Source organism: Pavona decussata, unplaced genomic scaffold (genome assembly GCF_977016875.1).
Source record: "Pavona decussata unplaced genomic scaffold, jaPavDecu1.1 SCAFFOLD_286, whole genome shotgun sequence".
In the NCBI taxonomy this organism is placed as follows: Eukaryota; Metazoa; Cnidaria; class Anthozoa; order Scleractinia; family Agariciidae; genus Pavona; species Pavona decussata.
The window spans coordinates 260,359-287,912 of record NW_028145687.1 but is presented as its reverse complement, the minus strand read 5'-3'; the positions used below and the strand labels follow the sequence as shown (position 1 = coordinate 287,912).

General features: G+C 38.6%; 1 protein-coding gene across 8 annotated transcripts; it reads left to right on the top strand.

Annotated features, from left to right (window-relative positions):
• The first annotated feature begins 477 nt into the window (after positions 1 to 477).
• Positions 478 to 26,024, top strand: LOC146455042 (prolyl hydroxylase EGLN3-like). 8 transcript variants are annotated; one of them, XM_085094757.1, is made up of 7 exons: positions 478 to 607; positions 15,649 to 16,226; positions 19,258 to 19,380; positions 20,500 to 20,633; positions 21,260 to 21,312; positions 21,760 to 21,806; positions 22,636 to 26,024. In XM_085094757.1, the coding sequence occupies exons 1-7, from the start codon at positions 493 to 495 to the stop codon at positions 22,687 to 22,689; spliced, it is 1,104 nt and encodes a 367-aa protein (XP_084950883.1). In that variant the 5' UTR covers positions 478 to 492; the 3' UTR covers positions 22,690 to 26,024. The 8 variants fall into 8 exon arrangements, with proteins under 8 accessions (XP_084950883.1, XP_084950881.1, XP_084950879.1 ...); XM_085094755.1 differs by lacking the exon at positions 478 to 607 and adding an exon at positions 3,082 to 3,358 and having other exon boundaries at positions 19,261 to 19,380; XM_085094753.1 differs by lacking the exon at positions 478 to 607 and adding an exon at positions 3,082 to 3,358.
• The last annotated feature ends 1,530 nt before the right edge of the window (positions 26,025 to 27,554 follow it).

The window sequence follows — 27,554 nt, the reverse complement described above, 5'->3', positions numbered from 1 at the left end:
GAGTCGCACTTTATTAATATCCGCAATTTGTTGGTGCCTATTTGCGCTCTGCACCTGCGTTGATATTAGAGCAAACATTCATAAAAGACTTCAACTTTGTTATCTTAAAGCCAATCAAGGACTTCAAATATCAGCTTCCCTGAGTTTCTAGTGGTAGTTTACAGCCACTTTTCTCAATAAGCTCTTCGCCTCTTTGGTTTTGAATATTAAGCAGGCTAAAGAAAGGCTATTGATCCCGGTTTCCGTGAGCTAGTGCACGACCTTCAAAAATCAGAAATTGTTGAATTGATTGCTGACAATATTAACCGCAGCCCAACATTGTTAACAGCTTGTTTCCTTCCTTCAGCCGTCTCAACGTCTTTTCCTGAGGTCTGACAGAAACTCCTCACCAAGTAAATATCTTGTAGCTTCGTGATAAACTATTCCTTGTTTTTGTCAATAAAATGCTTGCCATACCTCGCTCTAGTAAATCGACGGTGAGCTTCACTGCGCATGTCAACGAATGTCTTGTTTACCACCACTGCAAGTTGCATAAATTACAGTTCTTCCAAATCCTGCGAAAGCATTTTGATCGGCGGAAGAAAGCTCAGTAGCACTGAAACGCACGGTAAGCATTCAACAAAACAATTAGATTCAAATCCTAGCAGTATGCAGGATGTTTGTCCCCATGAACCTAGTTTAATGACCTTAGCTCCCACGAGTCTCTTGTAGCTCAGTGGTAGAGCATCCGAAGTAGTATTCGGACGGTCTTAGGTTCGACTCCTGATAGAAGCACTCGGATTTTCTTTTTCCGAGTATGCCTGTGTCACTTACTGAAAAATACATCATTCTCATTCATTCACCAGGCTTAAAATATACCATCAGATTTATTCCATTGCGCCGATACGCAACACATTGACATTCAAACCTTACCCCCAGTATGCAGGACGTTTGTCACATGAATCTACTTTAATGGCCTTAGCTCCTACGAGTCTCCTGTAGCTCAGTGGTAGAGCATCCGAACTAATAATATTGGAAGTTCTTAGGTTCGACTCCTGATAGAAGAAATCATTTTTTCTTTGTTCCGAGACGATGCCTGTGTCGAATCACTGAATATTAAATATGTACATTACAATTATTCTCAATTAGATTCTCGCCGCATCCAAAAACGTATCGTAAATGCCTCCTTTTTAACCGATTGTCAAACTTTTAAAAACGCCCGGACGCATTTTGGTAGCAGATGTAAACTGCCTTTGGCTAAACAGAAAGAATTATTGTTATTGTCGACATTAGTTTTCTAAATTGCTGCACAACTGAAACTTCCTGCTTTTGGGTTGGAGGGAGAGTCTAGGCGAGCAGGGGGGGTGGGGGGTGGGGAGAGTCCTTCTCAGAGTTTTCATTGGGGCTGTGCCACCCGCTCCACCAAACCCTGATCCTGTTTCAAGCTAAAATATTTAATTTTACTTATTTAGTTTTTCGATACTTGTAAGAAACCAGCCATTAAAATCTATACCAGCTTTCAGACTTCAGACCGACACCCTTACTTCTGAAGCAGTGCATACCCATATAGCTTATATAAGGCGATTCTCCGGCCCTCCCCTCGGGGCTTTTGGGCACATTTTCCCCTTTGCCAAATTTCCAAATGAGTTTTGTTCCCTTAGTAAACAAACTTAACCTTGCGGTAGCTTTCTCTGATCGCTGTGTTTACCATACGCATTATGTCTGCTTACCGCAACCTCGCTTCAATTCACACCGTTTCTTAAATTTAAGGTAGAAATGTACTTTGTACTTTGGATAGATGCGTATGGCTTTTTTTCCCTGATATGAAACGCGTACAGCAGAGTAATAAGTGATATTGATAGCTCACGACTCCTGGAGGAAGGAAGGGGGGGGGGGGGTGGGGTGGAGACGAGGAGCTAGTTTCTTACCAAGCTACCACCCTCAAGGGTATAAATCTAAGCCGGTTTGACTTGAATTTTAGCCGTTAGGTCTGAAAGTCTGCAAGTTAGGTATGCATTTTAGAGACCAGGTGTAAAAAAGGTATCGAAAAATTACCATTTGGTCGTAAAATAGGATCAAGGTTTAGAGCACAGAGCGGCAAACACTCCATCCATAATTCCGAGAAGCCTCCCCCCGGGAATGATAGATAAGTCATGCAGTTCTTTGGTCTCAACTCTATGGTATTTTTCTTCCAATTTACAAAACAGGTGCAAAGCTATTTTTGTTTAGAAACAGTTTAAGATTTTCTGTGTATTATTTCAAACACATGGTACCCGGCCATTAAATTGTCAAGTCACTTGAAAAACAACATACGGTGCAACCGTTGAGAACGTGCAGCTTCACATGCTTCTCGCTTGATTCTGCGAAGAGTGCGGTAACTCGATAAAGTGCTAACACGTTCTTAATCGTTTTAGTGAATAGATTTGAGAATCCTCTAGAAGATAGTGTTTCTGTACTCTTGGCTTTGGCGCACTGAATTGCCTTAGGAGATTTAAAGATTTTTTTTTAAAAAAACGTTTTGATTATTTTTCGACCCCGATTTGACCTAGAGCAAAACATTCACTGTTTCACATTTGTCGGTTTCGATTTGTTTTGTGAGGTTCTTCTGAATGTTGAAGCTCTTTCCTCCCCAAATCATGCTCTGTAGCCCGCTTTATCCTCCGCTAAAAGACAGCAAGAAAGAAACGTGAAAATTTCGTATAAATTACATTCATTGTTCACGTTAAATTTGAATTCAATATCTCTGGATGCATGGTGATGCGTTCTGACAAATCTATTAATACATCAGAGAGAAAACGTCTGAATATATTCAAGGTTGTCAGTTGCCACGAAACATTCTCGTAGACCGCATTAAAATGTCACGCGTTGTATAAACCAATTTCCTTCTCTGTGAATTTAATAAAGGTGACTCAGGAATATAATAGAGCTTTTCGTGGGCGTAGAATGACTGACAGTCACGAATAATAATAGCAATAATAACAATAGGAGACCTTGTTTCACACTCTATCAGCCTGGTTGGTTGCGCTTCCCGCGCTAGCAGGCGTGCAGTTTCTCATGTCCCGTTTAACCTCGTTACCAGTCTCTCCGCAACTAGCCCAGGCTATCAGTGATATAAACTGTGAAATTATGGCCGATCGTTCAGTCAGCCGAAGAAACAGCCGAGATCAATCCTCACAAAAGTACAAAGTTCACCAAAACACCAGCATGTATGCCAAGGTATTGCTGAGAAGGAACAACATGGTCAAGCAAAATCCCTGGGTTTTTGATTCCAGAGGACGTAGTTTAGTTCTTCGCCCACTTCCGTTATCATTCGAGGAGCGAATTTTCAAGCGAAGACAACACTTAACCCAACTCCTTCTTCAAGCCAAGTTTCCTTATGGTACGTTCAAAATCTGTTTTAATTTAAATACGTTTTAGAGAGTCAAATGTGAAGGGAACTTCACCATAGTTTTGAAGACATCACTTCGGCCAGGTAATTACAAATTTTCACAGTATCAATTTTAACTCACCGGTTTGTACGCTTGTGTTCTTATAATATTTAACAACCGACAAGAATTAAAATCCAATTAATCATTTTTTTTTCTTTCGGCGTGCACGATTTCAAGACTAAATTTTACAATGTACTGAGTTAAATTGAGTTGTTTTCACTAAAGATACCCGGAAAATTTGGCCGGACCTTCGTGACAACTAGCTTATCGCGAAATACACACCTTTAATACGTCCCGCGTCCCATCTATTGAACATGGCTTTAAATTCATTTTATACAATATATGAATGCAACGTTTCAGGGGTTTTTTAAGCTGATAAGAGCAATTCTTTCAGTGTATACGTTCACGTATAAAGAATATCAAAAAGGACAATATTTAAAATTTTAAAATTTCACTTTCGGAACAGGCGTTAAGTCAAGCAGTTGCTGATAATTAGAACTTCTCAACTGATATAGTCGGCTTATCATCTCGAACTTTACACTTTAAATTCTGCTATAAATTTTACCGCCAACATGTTTTATCGATTTTAGTCAGGAGCTAATGACTAGGGCTCCTGTCTTAGTCTTATGCTTCTGAGCAGTACTTTCCTGTGGTACTGCTTATTATGCTGTACAACGTGGTTCCAGCTTTTGAGTCTGTGGATGACATTCAAATTAAAACGTGACCATTCAAATGAAAGCTACTGAACAGCGCTTTCCTATTAGGTGCTTTTTGTTATTGTTTTCACGCGAAATGAAATTTGAGCGTTGTTTTTCCATAGTCCGAAATTGTACTTCCTGAAAAATTGGCGGTTAAATCTCCCTAATTTGTCGTCCCGCTTCACCTTGTCACAGCAAAAATGTTTTTCCAGTTTGCACTTTGATTTGTAGACGTTACGAATAAGAAAAACCATTTCACACTTGTTCTTTGTTACTGGATTGAATGACAACCTTCAAGACTTTGCTTACAACCGTATAGAAAATTCAAAACGTGACCAAATCGCTTCCAAGTATGAAACCCCCTCTTTACAAATCACAATGACAACTAATCTTTTGATATTTATTCTTCACTCATACAGATATCTCACGTTATTTTCAAACCATCATGAAGGTTGTCAGAAAACAGCAAAAATTCAGTAAATTGCATGAAGTCGGATTGTTTCAGTAAACTCTTATTATTTTATATCGCGCCAATTTGGCGTCCAACTTCAAAACTTTGAGGATGTCACTTCGGAAAGAGTTTATTGTTGGGCGTGGGAACTTGCACGGAAAAGCCCAATATAAGTCGGGTTTTTAACACAGTACGCACGCACCACTCGAACAACACGAACACAACACGTGAAAACACAGAATCTCTGCGGTTCCGTTCCATAGAAAAAAACGTGATGGAAATTGTTCTTCTAAACCCCTCCCGTGAAACAAACTGGCTAATTAAACACAAGCCTCAAGCTCTATAAAGTCCATTGAAAGTTTACATTGTTTTACTGACCAATCGAGGCCAGGTTTGTGTTTTAAAAGCCAGCTGCCGCTGTAAAAATCTTCTCTAATTCAACAGAATATGATAAACCCGCCAAACAAGGCGTGCCGGAGAGCATAACTACTCTCATTGAATTTTATAAATCACCGCTTGTTGTTCCCCTGGAGAGTTGGCTTGAATTATGGTATGCGGTACTTATTAGAAGTGGTTTTAGTTGTAGATAAATTACAACGTTTTGTGGCTTTTGTGGGGGTATACCTGAGAGGTTTATACTTCTTAGGCAGGTTTTTTTTTTTTTCTGTCCCGATAAACATGGGGGCTTTCTTGAACACTGCAACTCATAATGAGGTTGTATTAGGCAACTGCGGCAAACTCCTTCTAAAAACTTCAGAAGCTCCGAAAATTGCGCCGTCAGCAGTTCAGGCTATGTCTACACTATGCTGGATAGCATTTTATGCCGTGGTGAAAAATACTCCGGCCTGGTGTGAACAGAAGTGGCCCAAAACTGCCGTCATCTTTCCACTAGAATCCAATCCTTGCTCCTCGTTGTTGACTTCCGTTTCGGTTCGATTCTCTGTTTACACTACTCAAGAAAGTGCCATGAAAACCTATCCGATATGCGACGATTCACTTCAAGGCCGAAGCAGCGCAGCATCGCTCCGGCGCAGAAATCGATCCGAAATCGGCGTTTTGTGTGTGAACAAAAGCCCTATCCGATATGTTTTTGGTGCCAGCACAAGAGCTGTACCGGTATAGTGTAGATATAGCCTCAATTTCCGCTAGCCGCGCAATGCCGATTAATCGAATTGTTTCCGGCATAAGGGTGGAGTAAGATTAGCCATCAAAGATTAGACTCGAAAGCCATTATGGTTGTTTTAAAACTCCACCGAGCCGAGCGTGATATCAGTGATATATGTGAAACTGATTGTTTGTTTTGCTTTCAGTTCAAATTGGCCAAAACACAGCAACAGCTATAAATCTGAAACAGAATTAATCTACAAAACCCTAAGAATTTAACAACGCCAAATGAAAGTACTTTCCAAAATCGGCTTGAATCATTTGAACGCGGCACAAATACATGCACTTGCCGAGGTTAGTATAAGTGGAGGCGAATGATTAGTAGGTATTTACCAAGGTAAACATTCACCAATACAAAAAAATTCTGGAAATTCCGAGTGGGAAGTCCATTGAAACAGAAATTTTCCGGAACAAAATATCGAAATTTTGGGTTTACCTTGTGAGGTCACGTCCTAACATTCTGGATCATCGGAACAACCAGAAAATCCCGTTCCATTCAGCCATTAATTCTTACTCGGGCCCAGTAGTCTTCAAATATAATTTAAACGTGTTATTTCGGTTTCGTTCACAGGTTTGTTTTCAAGTCGGTTGCCCGGTTAAAAGGAAAATACCGTTCCATTCGGCACCTAAATTTAACAAAACTTCCACCTGGAACGTTTAGCCGAATAAAAAGCGCCCCTTATTTCCGTCAAATTGGCGAAAAAAAAAAAAACTCGCGCAAGAAATTCAGAACAATGCTGGGAGGTTATTCAGCAATTATTAAAAACTGGAACATTGTGCGAGTAATGCAACTCCAGGCATTTGATTGGCTTAGCGGGTATGGTATGTTGAAAAGTTTGAGCCACCTTTAATACTGGTAAACTCTTTGATGTAGCACAGACTAGCGATTACAATAAGATGTCCAGGAGCCAGGGGCTTAATTATGCGACACTGGTGGTCAGGCCATTATAAGCATGCGCGCGATTAAACCTGAGCACTTTTCGTGAAATGACACCGACGGAAACACGGTTTCAGTTGTTTGTTTTTGTACCCCGATATGGTCAGTTCAGAATGAGATGGAAGAGAGTAAAACGGAGAAGGAAGAAGGAAAAAACTCCACACGACCTTATGTTTTTTACACCGGCGACTTTGGAGATTTTCAACGCAAAAAAAAAAACCGTTCGCACTGCCGACGCTGACTTGAAAGTCGAACGTTTTGATTCAACTTTGATTGTTATCTTATCTTTAGGGTGCGCTATTTTGGGACAAATTTTGTGTATTCTGAAAAAGACGAAAAAGAAATACAGTCGAACCTGTATTAAGTGGTCACCCTCGGGGAATGGCTAAGCTAAGCGACCGCTTAGTACAGGTTGCAAAGAATACACGTCAAACGCAATAAAAACGACATTTCATATAACATTTGATAACTTAGTGTGCAGTTTATGTACAAAAGCGCTCACAAAATCACTCACTTGGTTAAGAAACTGCAGCGATAAAATGGTATGACAAAGGAGAACATGGTAAAGAAACGGACTGATAAAACATTAACGCCAAGATCGTACAGTCAGTATTCAGTCGGTCGTTAGAAATTCAATTGCCTGGCACGCTATTTGTTACTATATTTGACTGGTTTCCTTTTACAAAGTTACCTTTTAAAACAGTTCAAAAGAATAGAAACAGTTCGTTGGGACTTGGTAAGTTAAGTAATTTAGGGGGGAAATTTTCGGAACTTCTTTGGCCGCTGACAGCTTAACAGAAGGTGACCGCTTGTTACAGTGACGCTTACGGGTTCGACTGTACACTGAAAATCTAAGTTGTTTCTCTTGCCTGGTAACGTAACATATCAAAATGGCCGAAGGTTTAGTAACATCAGGTCGAGTATGTCCCAATGAAACGCAACCTTGGATTACAATGATTACATAATTCTAATGGCCCGATTACAAGGGCGATTTCTGTGCAATATCTCTGTACGTTTACTGGGAAACTCTATTAGTTTGCGTCAAGTTTCAAACATGTTCGAAACACCTGCGCTTAATCGCGACAAAAACATGCGCTGAAATCGCTCTAACTTGTTTACACACGCGACAGTTTCCAACTTGACGCGACTAGCGCGTGACAAAAATTGGACAAAAATCGCACGCATGAACAGGCCTTAAGAAAAACAAAGAGGTTTATTAAAAAGAATGGAATAGATTTACATGATTTAGATTTGCAGGCTCAAAAATTTCTTTTTCTCATTAAATAAATATACCAACTATACCAATACTTTTTTTGTAAGCATGTTCATGGGTTCATGAAGCGGCTAAAAATTGCTTCTTTTAATTAAACTTTTTCTTTATCGGCGAATTCTGCGATGAATTTTTAGTTTCATCAGTGCCACCAAAGCATATTTACCCACCATTAACTGCTTCAGATTATATTGATAATTTGTCAGTTAATTCAGAACGATGCCCTCGAGGGAGCTAAACGATCTCTATCAGTTTAGCGAGCGTGATTTTTGGCATGCGTCAAAACAACTCGCTTTAGTCTAGCTCACGGCATCTTATCGACTTGGGCGTATTAAAGTTTATACCACGCTGTTCTGTATTTGTAACACGTCCACTGGATTGCCATCTGTAGATTCCGTTTTCCATGTTGTAAAAGCTTTGCGCCTTCTTGAAAAGTAGATTTACATCTGTAATTCCATGCAGTTTTACATCAAACACAATTTTGACCGGCTTCGAACCGTCAGATCTATCAACCAAACGAAGTTTTTCGACTCAGTAATGAATATTAAAATCGTATCTTATACAATATATACGCTAAAGTTCCGGCGTTTTTTAGCCGGAATTGTCTCAATTTATTCACATAAACTGCAATTACAAGCTTAAATTAAAATCAACAACAACTTTATAATTGAACTATCTTGCCTTCGACCTTTGACTCCTCTCAATTTAAATTTGAAGTTTAATATTATCAGTTGTTTACAACGATAAGTACATGTACAATAACTATATACATATATTCCATTTGCCACCAAATGTGACTAGAAAATGAACTAAAAACATATTTTCGTAACTGTTTTCTTAAACGGATGCCCATTTTACTCAAATACTTTTTAAAATAAAGCTTTTTTCCAATTCCGTGCGATGAAAATGAAATTGCGATGATGTTTACAACGAGAGCTACGATAACTTAGTGTATATACTCCAATTACAACCAAACATGACTAGAAAATGAACTAAAAACGTATTTTCATGGCCTGTTTTCTTAAATGGATGCTCGTTTTACAAATACTTTTTAATACAAAGCTATTACTCAATTCCGTGCGATGAAAAGAGAGCTTAAGGAAATGAAAAGGCCGCTAATTTACAACTTGTTTTGAAAAGTTCACGTTCGTTGAGTTTCCACGAGGTGATTCGTGCGCACCGTCACGTCACGTTCGTGCCTAGTTCCTAGTCCCTCGCGCGGTGTTACTTAAGGTCGTGAATTCATGGACGTTTTTCATGTCACAAACAACTGAACCGATCGCAAGGCCGATTTAGTTCTTTCACAGTAACATATGTATGCCAAAGTATTATTTAAAAGGAACAACATGGGAAGGCCAAGCGTGGGCCTTCATAACTCAAGAATTACTTTAGGAGCACCACGAATTTTTAGCCGAAGCCAGTATTTGACGCAACTTTTTCTTCAATCAAGGATAAACTCTGGTAGGTCTACTTGTTGAATGTTTTTGTTTACGTTTTTGAATGTTACCACTACCAAATTGTCAACAAAACTGTTTTGACTGATTTTTATGAGCTGAATTGTGGGTTGTTTGGTTGAAACAGTCTGAAAAACGGTTTAGTTATAGTCGACTGTTTTGGGACGAAGATGGATGAAAATTCACTGAGAATCTTAACATTCCTCAATTGTAGCTTCGAATGGAGCAAAACTTTAGTGGACCTAAATTAAATGCTAGAAAACTTTCGTTATATTTTCCGCTGATACTATTTGGAGCTCAAAATCTGCTAAGCATTAATAGTTTTTGTTCTACTAATTGAGTTAGTTCAAGGTATTTGCTTGTGAATCGTGACTTTGTTTCTTGTGACAAAACTGAAAAAAGGAAAAAAAAAACCCGAACGATTGGAATCGAAAAAGATCTGAGGCCTTTGGCAAAAGAAGGAAACTTTTTGCGACATCAACGACAAAGTTAAATCACTGTAAACAATGTTGAGTAAAAAAAAATGTCACGTTTTTGTGTGGGTGCGTGAGCAAGCTATGCGCTCTCACTTCTACATGAGAGAGCGCACGATTGTACGGAACAGTATGACTTCATCTTAATAGTTTCAGTATATGTGTTTACTGGTCTAAAGATCTGAACACCTGAAATCTTCCATCTATCCACGAATTTTTAAATTTTCATTTCGATAAGTCATGCCCGAATTCATTCTTTAGTTGGACGTGCCCCTTCTCACGAATTTCAGCTAACACTTGAAAGACACAACGCGGAAAAGCGATCCAAGCACATTTTTACTGTAACATTTCAAAGAAACCACAAAAACAAACTACAAACTCCACATTTCATTGCATGAAATACTAGTTAACTGGAAAAATCAATCTCATGAAAGTGCTTTTTGAATGCTTTCTATTTAATAGTCGCAGTTTACTCGAAACCGAAAAGTTACAGCAAGTTGCGCTAAGTCAATATTTATCTTTACACTAGAAAAGCAAATGTGCGTAAAAGCAAGCGGAACATCGCTTTGCAGGAAAAAAGAGAAAAAAATCCCTACCCACAAGTTGAGGTTAAATCTTTTAAGTATTCTTTCGTAATTTCCAGGCTTTTTCGTCAAAAAACTTCGACTCTCCGGGAACTGATCATTGATGAAACTTTACTTTCTCCTTAAGATATCAAATACAGCGTCCACAATCAAGTGCGGAGAATAACGGAGATAATCAGCTTAAGTCTGTCTTTTCAGGTAACAATGTCGCAAATAAACGCAAATAATTCAGTGCGCGTTGGTTGATCGCAAATTAGTCTCGGTTTGGTGTTTATGTTTGTTCGCGACTAGTCGCCGATTATTACAATGACTGAACATAAACATTTACTAGCTTCGCCAAACAAAAAAATATCAAAATTTTATTCTGGTTAAGACATGAGGTATATCCTATCTCTTCGCTTGATTCCTTGAGAATTGAAGTTCAATTAGCTCTTGTAACGCGATTTCCAGAGAGTACGAAGGCGTTGGCCAGTGTTGCGATATATAGCTATCAGTAGCGACCTTTAAGCTCACCACGTGACAGAAACTGACAAATCAGGAGAGAGCAACTAAAATAATAAGATGGCGAACGTCGGTTGAGCAGCTGTGATCAAACTTAGCAAAACAAGAACTCGACAGGCGTATATTTAAAGACAGTTATGATGGTGCATCTTGCAGTGTACAATAGACAAGCGAAAAGAATTCAAAGATGGAGAGAAAAAAAGACGAACAGTGCAAGGAACTTGCTGGGAGAGGAGGGTTAGATTAGTGAGAAACAATGGTCAGCTACGCCGACACTATGCGTACGATGTTTACAAGGTAAATTCGTGAACGTCTTGTGTATGGGATATCGGAGCGAAGTAGACTTGGGTTCCACTCTAACATCGTTGCAAACTAAGATATAAAGAAACCAGCACGTGGTTAACTTTTCGTGCAATCAACACTTTTTTAGAGCTGTTTGTGGCTGAGACATATCTCCGTCTCTTAGTTCGAATGCTAAGAATGCTTTGCTGCATCTGTTACATAATCCAGAAATGAAAAAGCCAAATAGTTCTTGCTGTAAGATTTTGAAAATCAATTTAGCAGCACCATAAGAAGGAGCTGCTAAAAAATAACAAGCCCGTATAGTAAAAAGCGAACAGCTTTGAGTACAGTGAAAGAAGTCACCAGACTATTTCATCCGCCAGCCGTCATATACGCAGTCTAATTCTGGTACTGTTATTACTCTACTGAATACCTTTTACTAGAGGTTTATTCTCAGAGTTTTAAGATTAAGAAAAGCTCAGCAGTACTAAAGGAAACTTCTTTTCTAAATGATCTTTCAAAAACTATACTTCCTGCAAAACGTTTTGCCAAATGTCTTGGGTTTCGGAGTCGATTTCTGATATAGTGCATGGCCCAAGAAAGCCTCACCTTGTAGTCTCTTGAATTTATCAGGTTTCCACCCAGTCTGTATGCTTCTCAGTTCATTTGAATCAGGGTCAAACTTTAGGATTTCACCCACAGACACAAGAAGTTAAGAAGTCCTAGAACAGCACAATGAACAACACCCTTGATGCAATGACAGCTTTCATTTGGGCTACACTTTGGAGACGTTCAGATTTCATCCACAGACTCAAACGCCACACTGAAGCATCTAAACAACAGCTGGTACAGAAAAACACTGCTTTTAAAACAGTAGCGTTTTGGATGGTCAAATTTTGGGAGCTCATCTACAGATTTAAGCGAATTAGAATCGCATAACACAGTATTCTTTCTTCTTGATAGCCTTGGTCTGAATCAGCAATGCTAGAATTTTTTTTTTAATCATGGAGCTCAAAGTAAAACTGACGATGTTGGGAAAACTGAAACTTCCACCTCTTAGTTTTGGCCGGCTCCGCGTGGAATACCCATGGCCTCTGTCTGGGTGCAATAGAAAGGTGTGTTAAAACCAAACTATTAATTCTTCATGGCCTCTAAAATTAGGTTCGCTGTGCACTGCTACATGAGGACGAAGACTAAGGAACAACTGAAGAAATAGTTTTTTCTGCTATCTGCGAAGGGCTGCCTTTATAACGCCTACGTGAAGTGACCAAATTCTCCGTCACTTTATTATTTAAAAGAGCGTGAAGTAAGCTAAAGAATCGAATAAACTTTCTGTTACTTTGCAATCAGTATGAATTGCCAGACTACGAGTTTCGTTCTGATTTCACGACGATCGAGGAAACAGCTGTGTGCAAACGTTTCAGTGTCATGAGCAAAGAAACAACAATTTCTTTCTACTATCTCAGTAAGGTCTATACCTTTCAAACAACTACGTAATTGTCCAAATTCTCGATCACTATGTTATTAAAAAGAACTTGAAGTAAGCTAATGAATCGAATTAGCTTTCTGTTACTTTGCAATCAGTCGGAATTGCCAGACTTCGAGTTTTAATCTGATTTCACGACGAAGACTTCAACTGAACAACTGTGTGGCAGACGTTGACCGCTAGGAGCAAACAACAATTTCTTTCTCAGTATTATATAACGGGTCTGCCTTAAAAACAACTACGTGAAATGACCAAATTCTCCATCACTTTTTTATTTAAAAGAGCGAGAAGTAAGCTAATGAATCGAACTAGCTTTCTGTTACTTTGCAATCATTATGAATTGCAGACTTCGAGTTTCGGTTTGATTTCACGATGACTTGAACAACTCGGTGTGGCAAACGTTGACCGCTAGGAGCAAACAACAATTTCTTTCTATCAGATCTAAGGTCTGCCTTACAAACAACTACGTGAAATAACCAAATTCCCCATCACTTTATTATTTAAAAGAGCGTGAAGTAAGCAGGTGAATCGCTGTTTTGTCAATTCAGTGCACGGTTACTTTGCCATCATTATGAATTGCACTACGAGTTCGTTAGGATTTCATCGCGAGAAAACTGTGTGACAAACGTTTGTTTATTTGGACTCAGGAACACATTTTAACTCTAACAACTGAGACTAAGCCAAACCCTTCACAAATCAGTGCAATAACACGAAAGACGTTCTATCTGGCCTGTCGAAAAAATGCTCAAGTTAGTGACGACCGCGATCGGACACTGAATTGCGGTTGTTCCTTCGCTTATGTTAAGGCTTCAAGTATGCAGAAACCGAAACAACTTAGCTTTTTAAGTGATTTTGAAGATATTATAAAATTGCCAATAATATAAGCACTAGACTTATTTTTGTTCAGAGGGCATTTTAGGGACGGAGCCGATTAAATTTATTATTTTGTGAATGTTTGTATTTCGTTTTCAGACTCGTTTGCGTATCACATTTGGGCGGCTTATAATTTTGGACGTGCTTTATTCGGAGGAGTTTAAATTCGGAATCTTATGGTGGGGTGAGAGGAAATTTTCAAAGCTAAATTGTCGAATCCTTTCCTGACACAGTAAATCGCACAAATTTTACGTGCCATAGTCGAGAAACTAGACAAGCAAAGAGGAAGAGAGAGGATTCTGGGAACGAGGTTGACGAGAAAATGTTCATCACTCGCCCCAGTTCCTCTCGGAGTTAGAAAGGGTTATGTAACTCTTAGAGCCGGAGATGAATGCATACAGGAATTAAAATTTCGGTTGTATTCGTGTGATCTGCTTAGTGGTCAGTTAAAAGTGGCCGTCGAAGGTGGAAACCCGCTTCTATGACGGATCTTTTCGCTTTTTTTGGATTCCGAATATGTCATGCTTAGAAAAGCGGCTAGCCAGGTAAAGCACCGAGAACTAATGAGCAACACGCTTTCGAATGTAAACTTATTTATCAAAATATAAACTTAGCAATATCCTTAAGTGAATGAAACTTTGAAAAAAATGAAGAAATATTGAATGTATTCGGTTTCCGCATAAGCAAAGTGATACTAGTCTTAGCAATTGGCAGATCCCTGCCAAGACCCGCAAATCAGGAAGAATGCCACGCCATATTTGTTTTGCGGTTCCCTGCATATCTCAGAGACATGCAGTGTTGCATGCACCTCTCAAGCGATACACGCGGATCATTTTTAGAAAAATGGCTAATTTTAGAACACCAGGCCGAACGAGGTCGAGCGTGAAGCCTGCAAATAGCCATCGAATAAGAGAAGAAAACAAACAACCTTCGAGTACGGATCGCTGGTCTTGAATGAGGAATTAGCTATAAACAAGGCCCATTTCATAGACCAACGATTCTTCAACATTCAATCTCTAAAACTCTATTGCTCCAAAATGTAATTTTTAGACACTTTTTTTCAGTTCCAGTCGCTATTTCTATTTCTCAGTGCCTCAAATCGCATTGTTTCCAGATTGGTAAGTGATTCCCAAGGGCCTCTCTCTCTTCCGCTTGTAGTCGATTCTAGAAGGATTTGTAATACAGGTAATGTTCACTCGTTCGACGGTAATTTATTCGTCTACGTGATCTGTTAGGCTGGTTTGTTCATATTTTCATTTGATGAAAAGAAGTTATGTTTCTAAATACTGTTTGTTGAGAATTTTTATCCTTAGACTTTTTGACTTTACCAACAACATTATTCTGGAGCATAAGAAGACCTGAAAAACTCAAACAAAAATCATATTTCCTGGATTTAACTCTAAAATATATGCGAAGTGCTTGTGCATAAATTATTGCGAAGCGTCGTCCCCGCGTGGGTGGTGACGAAAATGACAGTATCCGAAGCTGGGAGCGGCGAATGCGCCGAGGCTTAGGTACACTCAGTATCCAACAAAACGTTCAAATTCAGTTTAAAAGGATACATTTGAGACTACAAAGGTATTCTAGATAGAAATTATTGAGGGGGAAGTAAGGGGAACCGTGATTTAGTTTGCGTGACTCTTGACAACTGTCGGATTGTTGTGCGATCATGTTTACATGGGGGAAAATGTAAATGTTTGACCGTACGAGTTTTGCGGAAATGATTGGATTGGGGCTGAATATTTCTGTCATATCACGTTTTAAAGAAAGAAATTTACAAGAAGAATAGTCCAGATTGTTCTTTCCTCTCAGTCCATAACGTGAAAGCAGTTAATATAGCTTGAAACGGCGACATTCCTCCTCAAGTTAAGGTGCTTCTCGTGTAGACTCGCGTGAAACCGGAAGACTGTTTGGTGCAAGTCACGTTTTTGGTCAAGGTTATGTTGTTGTCACGTGGTCAAAAAGGGCTGACTGTACACGTGATCTGTCTGGAGCCGGGTAGGAGAGTGTCATGAATTAAGTAACATAGAGTTTGACCTAAGTTTGATGGATATTTTTCCGTTTGCAGGCGGTTTACTGCATATGTCTTGCCTGACTCCTTCTGGGCAAAAAATGATGTGCGATTTGTGCAATCAAGAGGCTTCTATAACGTGCACCCACTGTAGAATTGCGAGGTATTGTTGTACCGAACATCGGAAGAGAGACTGGAAGTTACATCGGAGGAAATGCTTGGGACGACAAACGACGGGACGAGAAACGCATTTAAATGGATCTAGAGTAGACAGATACGATGTTATGGACTTAGTACAAAACGGTATTTCGGAACAGGCGACATTTGTTGTTGAAAGACTGAGAAAGCAAGGCTATTGTTATATCGATAACTTTCATGGCGATGTCGTTGCGAGGGGAATACTTAGCGAAGTGAAATTGCTACACCAGCGACAAAAGTTTACTGATGGTGAATTGGTGTCTTCTTGTGGTAACGGCAGTACGTTAAACAAGAAAATACGGGACGATAAAATAACTTGGGTGGATGGAAAAGAGGAGAACTGCGAAACAATTTCATGTCATATGAACGCGGTCAATGCATTGATACGAAAGTGCAACGAACTTATTGAAGAGTACGAAATTGAACATAGAACGAAGGTGAGATAATCATGTCTTATGTACTTTGAACATGCCGTTCTTGTCTGATTTGCATTGCAGGTTTTGGCAAAGTGAATGCCCTTACCCTCTTGTTTTAATTTTACGTATGGCACATATTTGTCATAGAACTAAGCTTGGACATGTAGCCCATAGCTTAATTGTGGATTTATTGATAATCTGGAGTTTATGTGTACCATGCAGATAAGATGTTGTCAAGCCTCATTCATTTGAATAAAGGGAAAGCTACAATTTCGCCGCCTCACTTTTCAAAGGGCGTATAAGATTATATAACAGTAACCAATTGTAAGGTTTGTTTATCACCGGTTGAGGTGTCCTTGTGGGACGTGCGGTGCATCACGTACTTGATTTTCTACACGTGATTGCACCAAATTCTAACAAAGTACCATCAAAACAGCTAATTTATCTTTGTTTTCTAGTACTTAAAAAAAAAAGAGTTAGACTTCTTCAGTCATAACTCCCATCGTGATTGGTTTAAAGAAGTCACATGATATGTTATAAAGGACGACTAAATGTTCAAGCATTGTTGTACAACATTTTGTTGGCTCAACAATGTTAGAACATTTGGCATATACCAAAATTTTTGTTGTTGGATGAATGCGCTGAAAACTTGCCATGTAGCTGAGCGTATCTGTCATTTTAAATACAATATGTCTGTGCCAGTGGTTTTACTTTCGATTAGACATTTTCGCCAATGTTTAACAACATTAAAGTGATGTTAGATGAGACTGAGCAATGCATCAGGCATTGTTATACAACAAATGTGAATTTGTTATGTAACAATGTTCAGAAGTTCAGTTTGGGCATAAACATGCGTCAGTTAGAAGTCATAGGACACAAAGCAGTTGTGCTTCAGAAGTTTATGCATAATGCGCTCTGATTGGTAAATTTTTAAAAGCGCAAGCATTGGTCAGTTTCCGGAGTTCAAGGTTTGCTTGTTCTTTACAAGATTAATAATCAGGATTTTATTTTCCGTGCATACATTATCCTGCAAATTTCAAGTCCTTTGACCTTTAACACCCTTAATGCTCAGTGCAGTGGAGTCTTCTTCTGCAAAATTGCCCCAGGCTACTTTACAGAGCTTTCTTAGTATAAACCACTGTCACCTATGGTGGGAACGTCTGTTCTTCAGCCACCAATTCCCACCCTGCGTGGCAGGCACTAGAAAGGGGATCCTCTCCAGATTCTATTACAATTTCTCGTACTGTCCCTGCTTTTGGAAAGGAAGCTTGAAATGCATCTTTCATTAAGACAGCTACAGTGTCATTATAAACATGTTGAAGCATCAAGACATTTTTATGTGTAATGCATGGTTTAAGTAAGTTGTATTGTTGTAGTCGGTTTCATTTTTCTATGTCTACATGTTTATGTCGCTTTATTATAAGTGGAATTTCCATTCCCTCTCATACATATTTATTGGTGACCTAAAAAATAATAAAACTAAAAACTAAGCACATGATCTGAGCGCTGGCTGGTTGGTTGATTGATTGTTTGATCAGTCCATTTCCCTGAAATTTAGGAACTTAACTACAACTTAATTTGGAGAGATTGAGAAAATTGGAATACTTTGTTATCCTTTTTGATTGAAGCACGATAAATGTTATGGCAGTTTCACCTTGACCAGAGATGCAATATTGAAGTTCAAAATACACATTTTGCCTTGGCCTTGTAATATTTGCTGTTTACACTACAATATCTCTGATAATAGATAATGCTGGTGTAGGGCTGACCTTTTTTTTGCTAGATTTCGATCTTCAATCTGTCATGAATAATCAGAGGGAGTGAAAGCTAATAGTACCACCATTCAAGTTTCATCAAAGCACTTGAGTTATTCTCTCGTTGGTGCTTAAAGATAGGGTTTTGCAATATTTTGCAAATGAAACTTGAGATTTTATAATTTGGGCGTGCTTAATCAATCAACCGCAACTTGATCATGTACACCCCATTTGTTTGACGCCTTATATCAGTCAAGCTGATGAGGTTGTTGGATAGCAAGAGTATGCAATATACACTCAAGCTTGTGTTGGATCACATGTGTGAGGGAGGATGCTTGTTTGAGGGTGAGCACTTGATCATGGAAATGCAGTCAACAACATACAAACACTGCATTTTTAACCTTCCACAAGGGGACCTCTCTAATACTCCTACACTCGGTGCCAAATGTGTCTGTTTACAAGAGGTTCAAAGCTGCATGATAGGGACCTTAAGCGGCGACGACTAGTACAGCAATGGGAACGTCAGAAAACAATAGTTTTAATTAGCAAAACACTGGCTCTCCTCGTGCGTTATAATCTTTGTTACACTTCTTTGTCATCCTCTGCAAAACAACAAAGTGAAATGTCACCACAATCAAGGTTTTAGGTAGAACATGAATGCGTTCGGCCACATTACACAAACTAACTGAGCAGGAATTATTGTGAATTTATTAGGAAAACGCAAATATAAGTTTTGAGTCTCATTTTCGTTGGCGTTGTCGTGGTCTTTGCTCAAGACCCCTAATATGTTGTGGTTTAAATTTGTCTTTGGATTTAACACATTTACAGTAGAACACTGCTAACTTGAACTCCTTTCTAACTTGAACAAAATCAGACTTCCCCAGGATTTGACCCTATTTTTCAGTCATTCACTGTACCAGCTAACTTTAACTCCCTTCTAACTCAAACAAAATTGGATTTCCCCAGGATTTGACCCCATTTTTTAAGTCATTTAAATACTATCAGCTAACTCAGACTCCCCCCTAACCCGAACTAGTTTTTCTTTCCCTTTGCTCAATTTTTTTCCCTAGGGGAGTTTGAGTTAGCAAGGTTCTGCTGTAGATCAGTGTCATGAATATACATGTATATTGTCCTTTGCTTTACAGGCATGGTAGTAACTGTTTTAACCCAAGATTTTAACCACAGCATATACTAAGTACAAACCATTGCATTCCATAACTTACTGTATATCCCAATTGAATTGTCCATCATATAAATGTTTTGCTGATAAATGGTTGTTCTTTTTTCTTTGATGAAAGCAGGCCATGGTTGCATGTTACCCTGGACAAGGCACTGGATATAAAAGACATGTTGATAATCCAAGCCAGGACGGTCGGTGTATAACAACATTGTACTACCTCAACCCGGGGTGGACAGAAGAGGTTAGTTGATTCCTCTAAAGCTACATCACATTGCATCAATAGGGAAAAAAGTAATTTAGTTTGATAACATGGGGAATGCTTGCACAATCTCCTGATCCAAAAGCTTGTGATAAAGTGCTCGACAATAATCCAGATCAAATTTGGAATTTGGAAATGTTGGTTTTTGAGGGGAGGGGAAAACCAGAGTACCTGGAGAAATACCTCTCAGAGCAAGGGTGAGAACCAACTACAAATTCAACCCACTTATGATGTTGAGTCCGGGAATCAAACCCAGGCCACATTAATAGGAGGCAAGTGCTCTCACCACTGCTTCTTTAGAATTAAAACTTACAGTGATCCAATGTGTATTGGTATCAAACTTAGTTCTTTGCATGCTTTGTACCAGAGCATCTTTGATTCATACCAAATGTGCATGGTTACACCAATCCTTGTGCTGTAAATCCAGTTCAACATGTTCACTAGCTGATACAGATCCAAAACTATTCTAACCTTGCCTCTGGAGCAGGCATAAAACTTGCACAGTTTGGGTGTTCTGAATTAAGTAGCTACAGTGTCAATACATGTGACAGTGTTACAAGGCCGTTCTTTGCAAATTTTGCTGTGCATCCAAATTGAATCTCATCTGGTACCATGTAGATGGAGCTTCGACCCACTTTATCCTTCCAGGGTTTTGTACATTGCCTGGAAATCCTGGAAATTAAAGTTGTGGAATTTCAATATTAGGGAGCTTATTAGCAACAACGACGGCAACGACAACGCTGTAAAACAATAGGTTTAATGAGCAAAAAGGATCTCTCTGCACGTGCGTTTAACATTTTCGTACATTTCTTTGCTGTCCTCTGCAAACAACAACATGAAATGACCACATTTAAGGTTTTGTGGAGAAAGTGACGACACACAACGCTGAATTTTTCATTTTCTTTCTTAACTTGTACTCCTACCAATTTGGTTCCTGGATAGTTCACCATTTTTGTAAAAGTTGAGCGAGTTGAAATAATCGCGAAGTAGCACAAATGGAATAAAGATATATATTCAGGTATACTGTTGGGTAACCATGCAGCTCCATCTAGGATTGGTGTGACACAGTGTTGAAACATACATTATTGTTTATTTTTGCAGAAAGGAGGTATATTGAAGCTTTATCCTGGTGGTGGTGAAGAGGCAGTTCGTATTTTGCCTATTCTGGACAGACTGTTGTTGTTTTGGTCCGATCGCAGAAATCCTCATGAAGTAGAACCATCTCATGACGTGAGGTAAATTAAATGCTCCAAGTTCCAAACAAGAAAAGAATCAGTATTCATTTTCCAAATCATCAAGAGACTAGCTACATACTGTACATAAATTTTAAGAATGTAAATTGTAGAAAGAACTCCTCAGTAGCTTTCAATAGAATGGTCTCACTTTTGGATAATATTCACAGATTCAAAAGTTTAGAACAGTCTTGTAAAGAATAATAAACAGCACCACAGGAAAGTACTGCTCAGCAGCTTTCATTTGAATGGTCACACTTTAGGATTTTATTCACAGACTCAAAAGTTAGAACCACCTTGTACAGCATAATAAACAGCACCACAGGAAAGTACTGCTCAATAGCTTTCATTTGAATGATCACACTTCAGGATTTTATCCACAGACCCAAAAGTTAGAATCACCTTGTATAGCAACATAAACAGCAACCCAGGAAAGTACTGTTCACTGCAGTAGCTTTCGTTTGAATGGCCACATCACATGCTTTGATCCAGCCTGAAACGTAAAATGTAAGAACTGTATGTTGATTCATGGTTTAACCACATGTATACCTTTGTTTCCTGTTTTCCTTGTGATCTTTGCTACTGAATGAATAACAAACAAAATACTCACATTTTTCCTTTACTGTCAGGTATGCTATTACACTTTGGTACTTTGACAAGAATGAGAGGGCCATATTTAGAAGTAAGTGTACCCACTTAGTCATCCATAATATTGTCACAGTAGTTAAAAAACAACTATAAACCTGAATAAGGGGTGTAGTCATGTGAGTAACAGCTGGCACATGTGGCCAGAGCTTAATGTGGTTTCTGTAACATGAAGCACCCAGGGCACTGCTTACTGTCTAGTGAATAGACATACAGCGTGTACATGAGAATTTCAACCAAAAACTCCAAAGTTTGAACCATGTTTAATTTATTATTACTCAGGGTCCCACTCTGGCCAACGGTAGAATAGTGAAAATGTCATGGCTTGAGAAAATCATCCTAGTCTGCAGCTTGTATTCATGTCTTTCTTTCTGTATATACGGCTATGAACGTTATGTAGTTTGGCTGTGGAATTAAGAAATACACAACACCCATAGCTCAACTATTAAGACTTACATCTTTTGTTTCTTTTTTCACCTTTTAGAAAAGCAAGAAAGTTTAGGGAAGAAGACAGCAAACAACAAGACACAGGTAAAGTGACATGGCATCTGTAGGCACTCTGTGTAGGCTCTCTGTTGTAACTGTTATAGAAGTGCATGCATCTCTGCCTTGAAATGAACTGAACAGCTGTGAGCAGAACTGTATTGCATCAAATTTTAGGCTAATTTTTCGTTTTGTTTAAAAGTACAAAAGTTTTGCATGTGGCTTTCAAGTAAGTCAGGGAATGTCACTGTGCTTTTCTTCTGCTGGTTTATATTTGGTTTTTGAGAAAATGAGGCCAAAATATCAAGTTGATGTTGTTTCTTGTTGTCCAGCAAAATAAAAAAGCAACAATGTGGAACAACAGATGCTTTGGAGTAAAAAAAGGAGTGATATTGTTTTATTAAATTGTTAAGGCTGCGTGCAAAAATTCAGGCACTTCTGAAGAAAAGGAAAAATCAGTGTAACAGCTATGCTTGCAGCCCTTCAGTTACTACAGTGTACTAATGTGTTGTGCTAGAAAAAATATGTATCCTTACCTCTGAGTCCCAAGGAAGCTTTTTTCTGTGTATCCTAACACAGCACCGAGGCACTCTGCGATAACTGTTTCAGAAAATAAACTAGTAACAATCAAATATAAGGGAGGGCGTTCAATGATCTCGACCCCAGGCTCTCTCTCCTTTGCCAAGTTGGTGATGATGTCATCCGCCCCTGCAAAATCTGCTGGGTATGCCAGATACTCGTCCCAAGATCCATTCATTCATTTGTTGGTTGATTGATTGTCCCATACAATCTCAACTCTGAACGCAATTATAGGTGTAGCACTGCAATATACATGTAACAGATTGTAACTGGTTTTTTTTTATTTTTTCTTTGATAGGAGAATGGTAACAAAGTTGGAAATAAACAGGAGGAGAGGGCAGTAACAAAATAGTATTCAAGATGTACATATGTTGTGCTAGCTAGTAACATTTATGGCAATAATTTCTCTGGTCACATTTTTTTTCTTTGATTTGGTTCACAGTCTGTCAGTGTTTTATAACAATCATTATTTTACTTTCTCAGTTGCTGTATTAATTTTGTTTTGAGTCAGAATATGCATGTGAATGTAAGGAAAAATGGCTTTGAGTATACATGTACCTAATATACATACCTTATGTGTTAAACAAGACCTCTTGTCCAGTTTGCACACAATTCAAGATAGTAACTTGTAGCTGTCTCACACTGATTTTTATGCCAGTACTGTAATGTTACAAAACGCCTGCTTAGAAAAGTGTTGTCCTTGTTTTTCGTAATTATGTCTCTTAAGGCCGATTTAGACGGTGCAACTTTTGCTTATGCCTGTCGCATGTTCTGGAGTGCGCTCTGCTCTCGTCATGCAAAAATCACACACAACTCTCGTAATTCAACATTGCCTATACCTACAATTGTCGTACACGACAGTCGTAAGCGAGTTGTAGGTTTGATTCACACAAAACAATTCGTTTTGTAGGCCTGTCGTAAGCTTGTCGCATGCAACAAAGTCGTACCGTGTAAATCGCCCTTTACTCGCCCAGATAGATCAGCAGTACTATCTACTGAAAATAGCTATGCACTTTACATAGACTTTGTTTTTGTGTTGCAAGTTCAAAACATTGAAAAAAGAAAACAACCCAAGTTTCACTTACTGTACAAAACAAATAAACAATAACTCCACAAAGAAGTATCACTCAGTAGTTTCCTTTGAATTCTCATGCGCACTTGAGGATTACCTTCATAAACATCTACAGCGTAATGAAAACAGGACCACAGCAAAGTACTGCTCAATAGCTTTCACCCACTAGACTTTGTCCACAGGCATGATAGTTAAAAACCTTCTTTCATGAGGCATGCTTTGACTTTCGGAGTGGATTGAAAGGGTAATAATTATTTCCATGATCAGTAGTCGTCGTATCTGTTGGTTGTTCTGGACACAAAATTGTAATGTAATAAAATATATCTGTAATGTATTGTTCGAGAAAATATCCATATCCTTCTTATGGAAGTTAGACTTAAATTTCTTTTTTGCTGTTCAATAGACCCCATTCTTTCCTGTAACAACTCTAACTTTTGAGTGTAACAACTCTAACTTTGAGACGGCCACAGCTGTGGTGCATTTACCAATGACCCTCTCTTGAGGAGGTATGGATATTTTCTGCCAAACACAGTTCTTAACCATTGGTATTTTAAAGGTACATGCCATTATAGTATTGCCATGTATTTTGATGAGTTGCTGCTCATCTTTCTTAGTTTGCTCTTAAGTTCTGCAGCTCATTGATTAGACTTGCCATTTTCCTGTGTACACTGTACATATGTATTGCAATGTGAATATGGCTAATGTTGGTTCTTTGTTTGGTTCTCTTTGGAGCAGAAATGCATTGAACAAATGGTAATGCCAGTGAGAATGAGTTCTAATAATACTTATAGGTTGTATTCCATTTTTGGGTTGTGTCAGCATGCCTTATGTTGCAAACTTCTTGTTTATGTTCTTGTTTGCCAGATGTTCAGTGACATCTGTTACTATAAATACAGTCAACTCCCTTTATTGCAGACACCCTTGGGACCACGAGTTAGTGTCCTAATAGCAAGAGTCCGTAATAGCGGGAATTATTTCAGTCAAACGTCTGTAATTTATTTTTGCCAGGGATTTAACTGCTGTCCGTATTATCGGGGTGTCCCTAAATAATTATAGCGAGGTATCCGCAAGACGAGAGTTGACCGTACTTAATTTTTAAGACTTTGACATTGTTAAAGACAAGTGGGTATGTAATATGATTTCACTCCTAAAGGCCCACATTTGAATCTCAGCAGGGTCATAGCTTTTCTTTCTGCTTGTTTTTTTTTTTTTTTTTTTTCTTTTTAATTTTTATTTTTAAGGAACCTCAATTTAATGAAGTGCCACGGGACTAGGGAAATAAATATTGGTTTGTTATAATTATCGAGGTTCTGTTCCATTCATTTTAAAAGGCATTAAATCGAGGTTCCACTGTATTTTGTTTTGTCTGTTCTTTATTCTATGTGATTTGGGTAGGCCATTGTTTACAGACAGCCCTGAACAGGGGCTGGTCACATTTGTTGAGTATCAGCAAAAACATAATAGTTGATGATAATGCCTGTTATTTTTTCTGATTCACACCGTTTGTTCCATGCATTCTCATATGAGACTGGTCTCATATGTGGCTTTGTGAAAACTTTCATTTCCAACATTTTGATGAGCTTTTATAAATATATATCTATAAAAAATATGCAATAATGGCGCATAAATTTTGCATTGTAAAATACCACAGCTGGCCTGGCAAATGCATAACATGTACAGATCATGCAAACCATGTCGATTTTTCTAATTGCAATTACATGTAAATTAATTTGCATCAAAGAGGCTATGTGGGTTAATATTATTTATCAAAGAGACATTACTGCTGTCATTATAAAGTCCTCCTCCCCCCCCCCCCCCCCTCCCGTTAAAAAAAATGATTTTTTTGTTTTGTAATTAGGTCAGATTGGTGGTTTAAAAGTGCCTTTAAGCCCTGGACACATTGCAACATTGCATATAACTTGGCCAGCAATTGCCAATGCCTGAAAATAATTATTCAAATCATGTGGACACACTGTGACTTTTTTACATGCAGTGTTGCATTGTGTCTTGTTGGGGAAAATGTAAGCCTGTCTGACAATTGCCTGCAAGGCCATTCATATCTGGGCAGCAACTAGTGAAGCAAGTATATCACACACATGGAAGATTGTTTCACTTGAATTCCAAACACTTAGAAGTAGGTTGAAAAAGCAAGGTGCAGCTGAGGAGGGGGGGGGGAGGGTATTTTGAAATGAGATGAAACATTCTTACAATATACAAGTGTGTGGTGAAAATTAGCCTAAAAATCTGAAGCATCTTTATTATTTCATCAGTAAGTGTACATGACATTTATAAACACATTAAATGTGTATATCAAGTGTTTGATATAGCTTCTCAAACTATTAATAATTCTTGGAGAAATTCAAAGCAAAAGTTCACCAAATTTTATGATAATTTAAGGCCTCCTTTTGCAGTGTTTTCTCTTTATGAATTGTTTGAGACTGGCTTCACTAGCCCCTACCCCTGAAGTGCTTGACCACACAAGCTCATGTAGGAAACATAGAGCCTTCCCTTTCTGTCCCAATGATTATGGCTATGTATTCTTATCTTTAAAAGAAAAATTAAATGATAGTTGTAACCTTTAAGTTTATTAAATGAAGCATTTAATGCAAGGAAAATGTACGTGGCATTTCTTTGTATTGTAACGCTCGCTTGAAACTGGTAATAATGGACTTCATAGAATGTGCAATAAACAAGTCCAAGCAACTTGCCTATTAAATATTTTGTTTTTCGGTGATTTATGATTTGATTGGACAGTTCGTTCTTTGTGACGTCACGTAACGCCTGTATGTGGGTAGGAGCGTTGCGTGACGACACAACGGCTGCGTATACGTAGGGCTAGGAGACTATTGGTTCGTTGAATAAATAGTTGATTGTTCATAGATTATGAGATCCCCTCGCGCGCAGGAAAAATAAGGGATTACTCGGAGTCTACATTGATCAAGAATAAAATAATCATGGATTGTTCAGTCAAATGGAATTAATAGTCAATGATCGATTGTTCCGATTTTTGAATACTTTTAAAAATTTGCTGCCTGCCTCCACTAGCCCATTGTTATTCCAAGCAGCCAGGGGCTAGCTTCACGAAGCTTCCTTATTATGAGATGTTTCCTAAGCATTGTTTCTGAACAATGGCCTGTTGTAAGTCCATAAGTAGGCCTTTTTTAAGGAACAATCAGTTAGGATACTTGTGCATGTGACAGTGAGAGCTTTCGGAGTCTGGCCCTAGTACCTTAATTGTGTTTTTTGTGAAATGTTTACGGGCCATAAAAAATGTTTTTAGAGCGTAGGTGATAACATAGGCTCGATTTCCGCCGCCCACTCAAAGTCCGGGCCCGAGTGAGCGGCGGAAATCGAGCCTAGTGATAACATCACTGAAAAGTCTTGATAATGACGTCACAATATCGATACCAAAAAAAGTTCCAAATATCGGTAAATTTCGAACTCGTATCGGATCGATTTGAAAAAACTGGTATCGACCCACCCAGAAGATTTAGTAAGTCACTCAAGTTATCTAGGTCTGGTACGTGAGTTTAGCGACCATAATTAAAGAGAAGTACAGAAACGACATCAGAAGCAATCAGGTTGAAATATTCAAACTCTGAAAACATAGGTTATAAGATCTCAAGATGCGACTGGAGTCACATAATCAACTTTTGACTTGGTTCTAGGTTATTTTATAAATGTTATCACGGCGTTATAACCGACGAGGATGTGCTCAGATTTGATCAGCAATTTTTTTTTCAAAGTACCTTAAGTTCTCTTGGTTCGGAATATCTCCGAAGTCAAAGTGAACAGAAATATTTATTCCTATTCGTACAAAGGGGCTTTCTGCAGAGACTAATCTGAACAGAGGTCCGAGTTAGGTGAAGCATAAAATGAAGCTTTTCCTGTTTGTTGAACCGTCTTACACCCCTAAGGCTATATATAGGTTGATTGCAAATTAGGTCATGGCGGTCATAATGGTGGTTAGGAACAATAATATTTTTCTCCTTTGTACCGTCTCCATTTTTACACAAACTATATGCGAGCAAATTTTCTTTTGGCACCAACATGGCGGCAATGCAATCAACCTATAGCAAATAAACTTATGAATTCTTTAGCGCCGGATAGTTTGCCTTGAGTTGGACCGGAACATCTAGCCACTT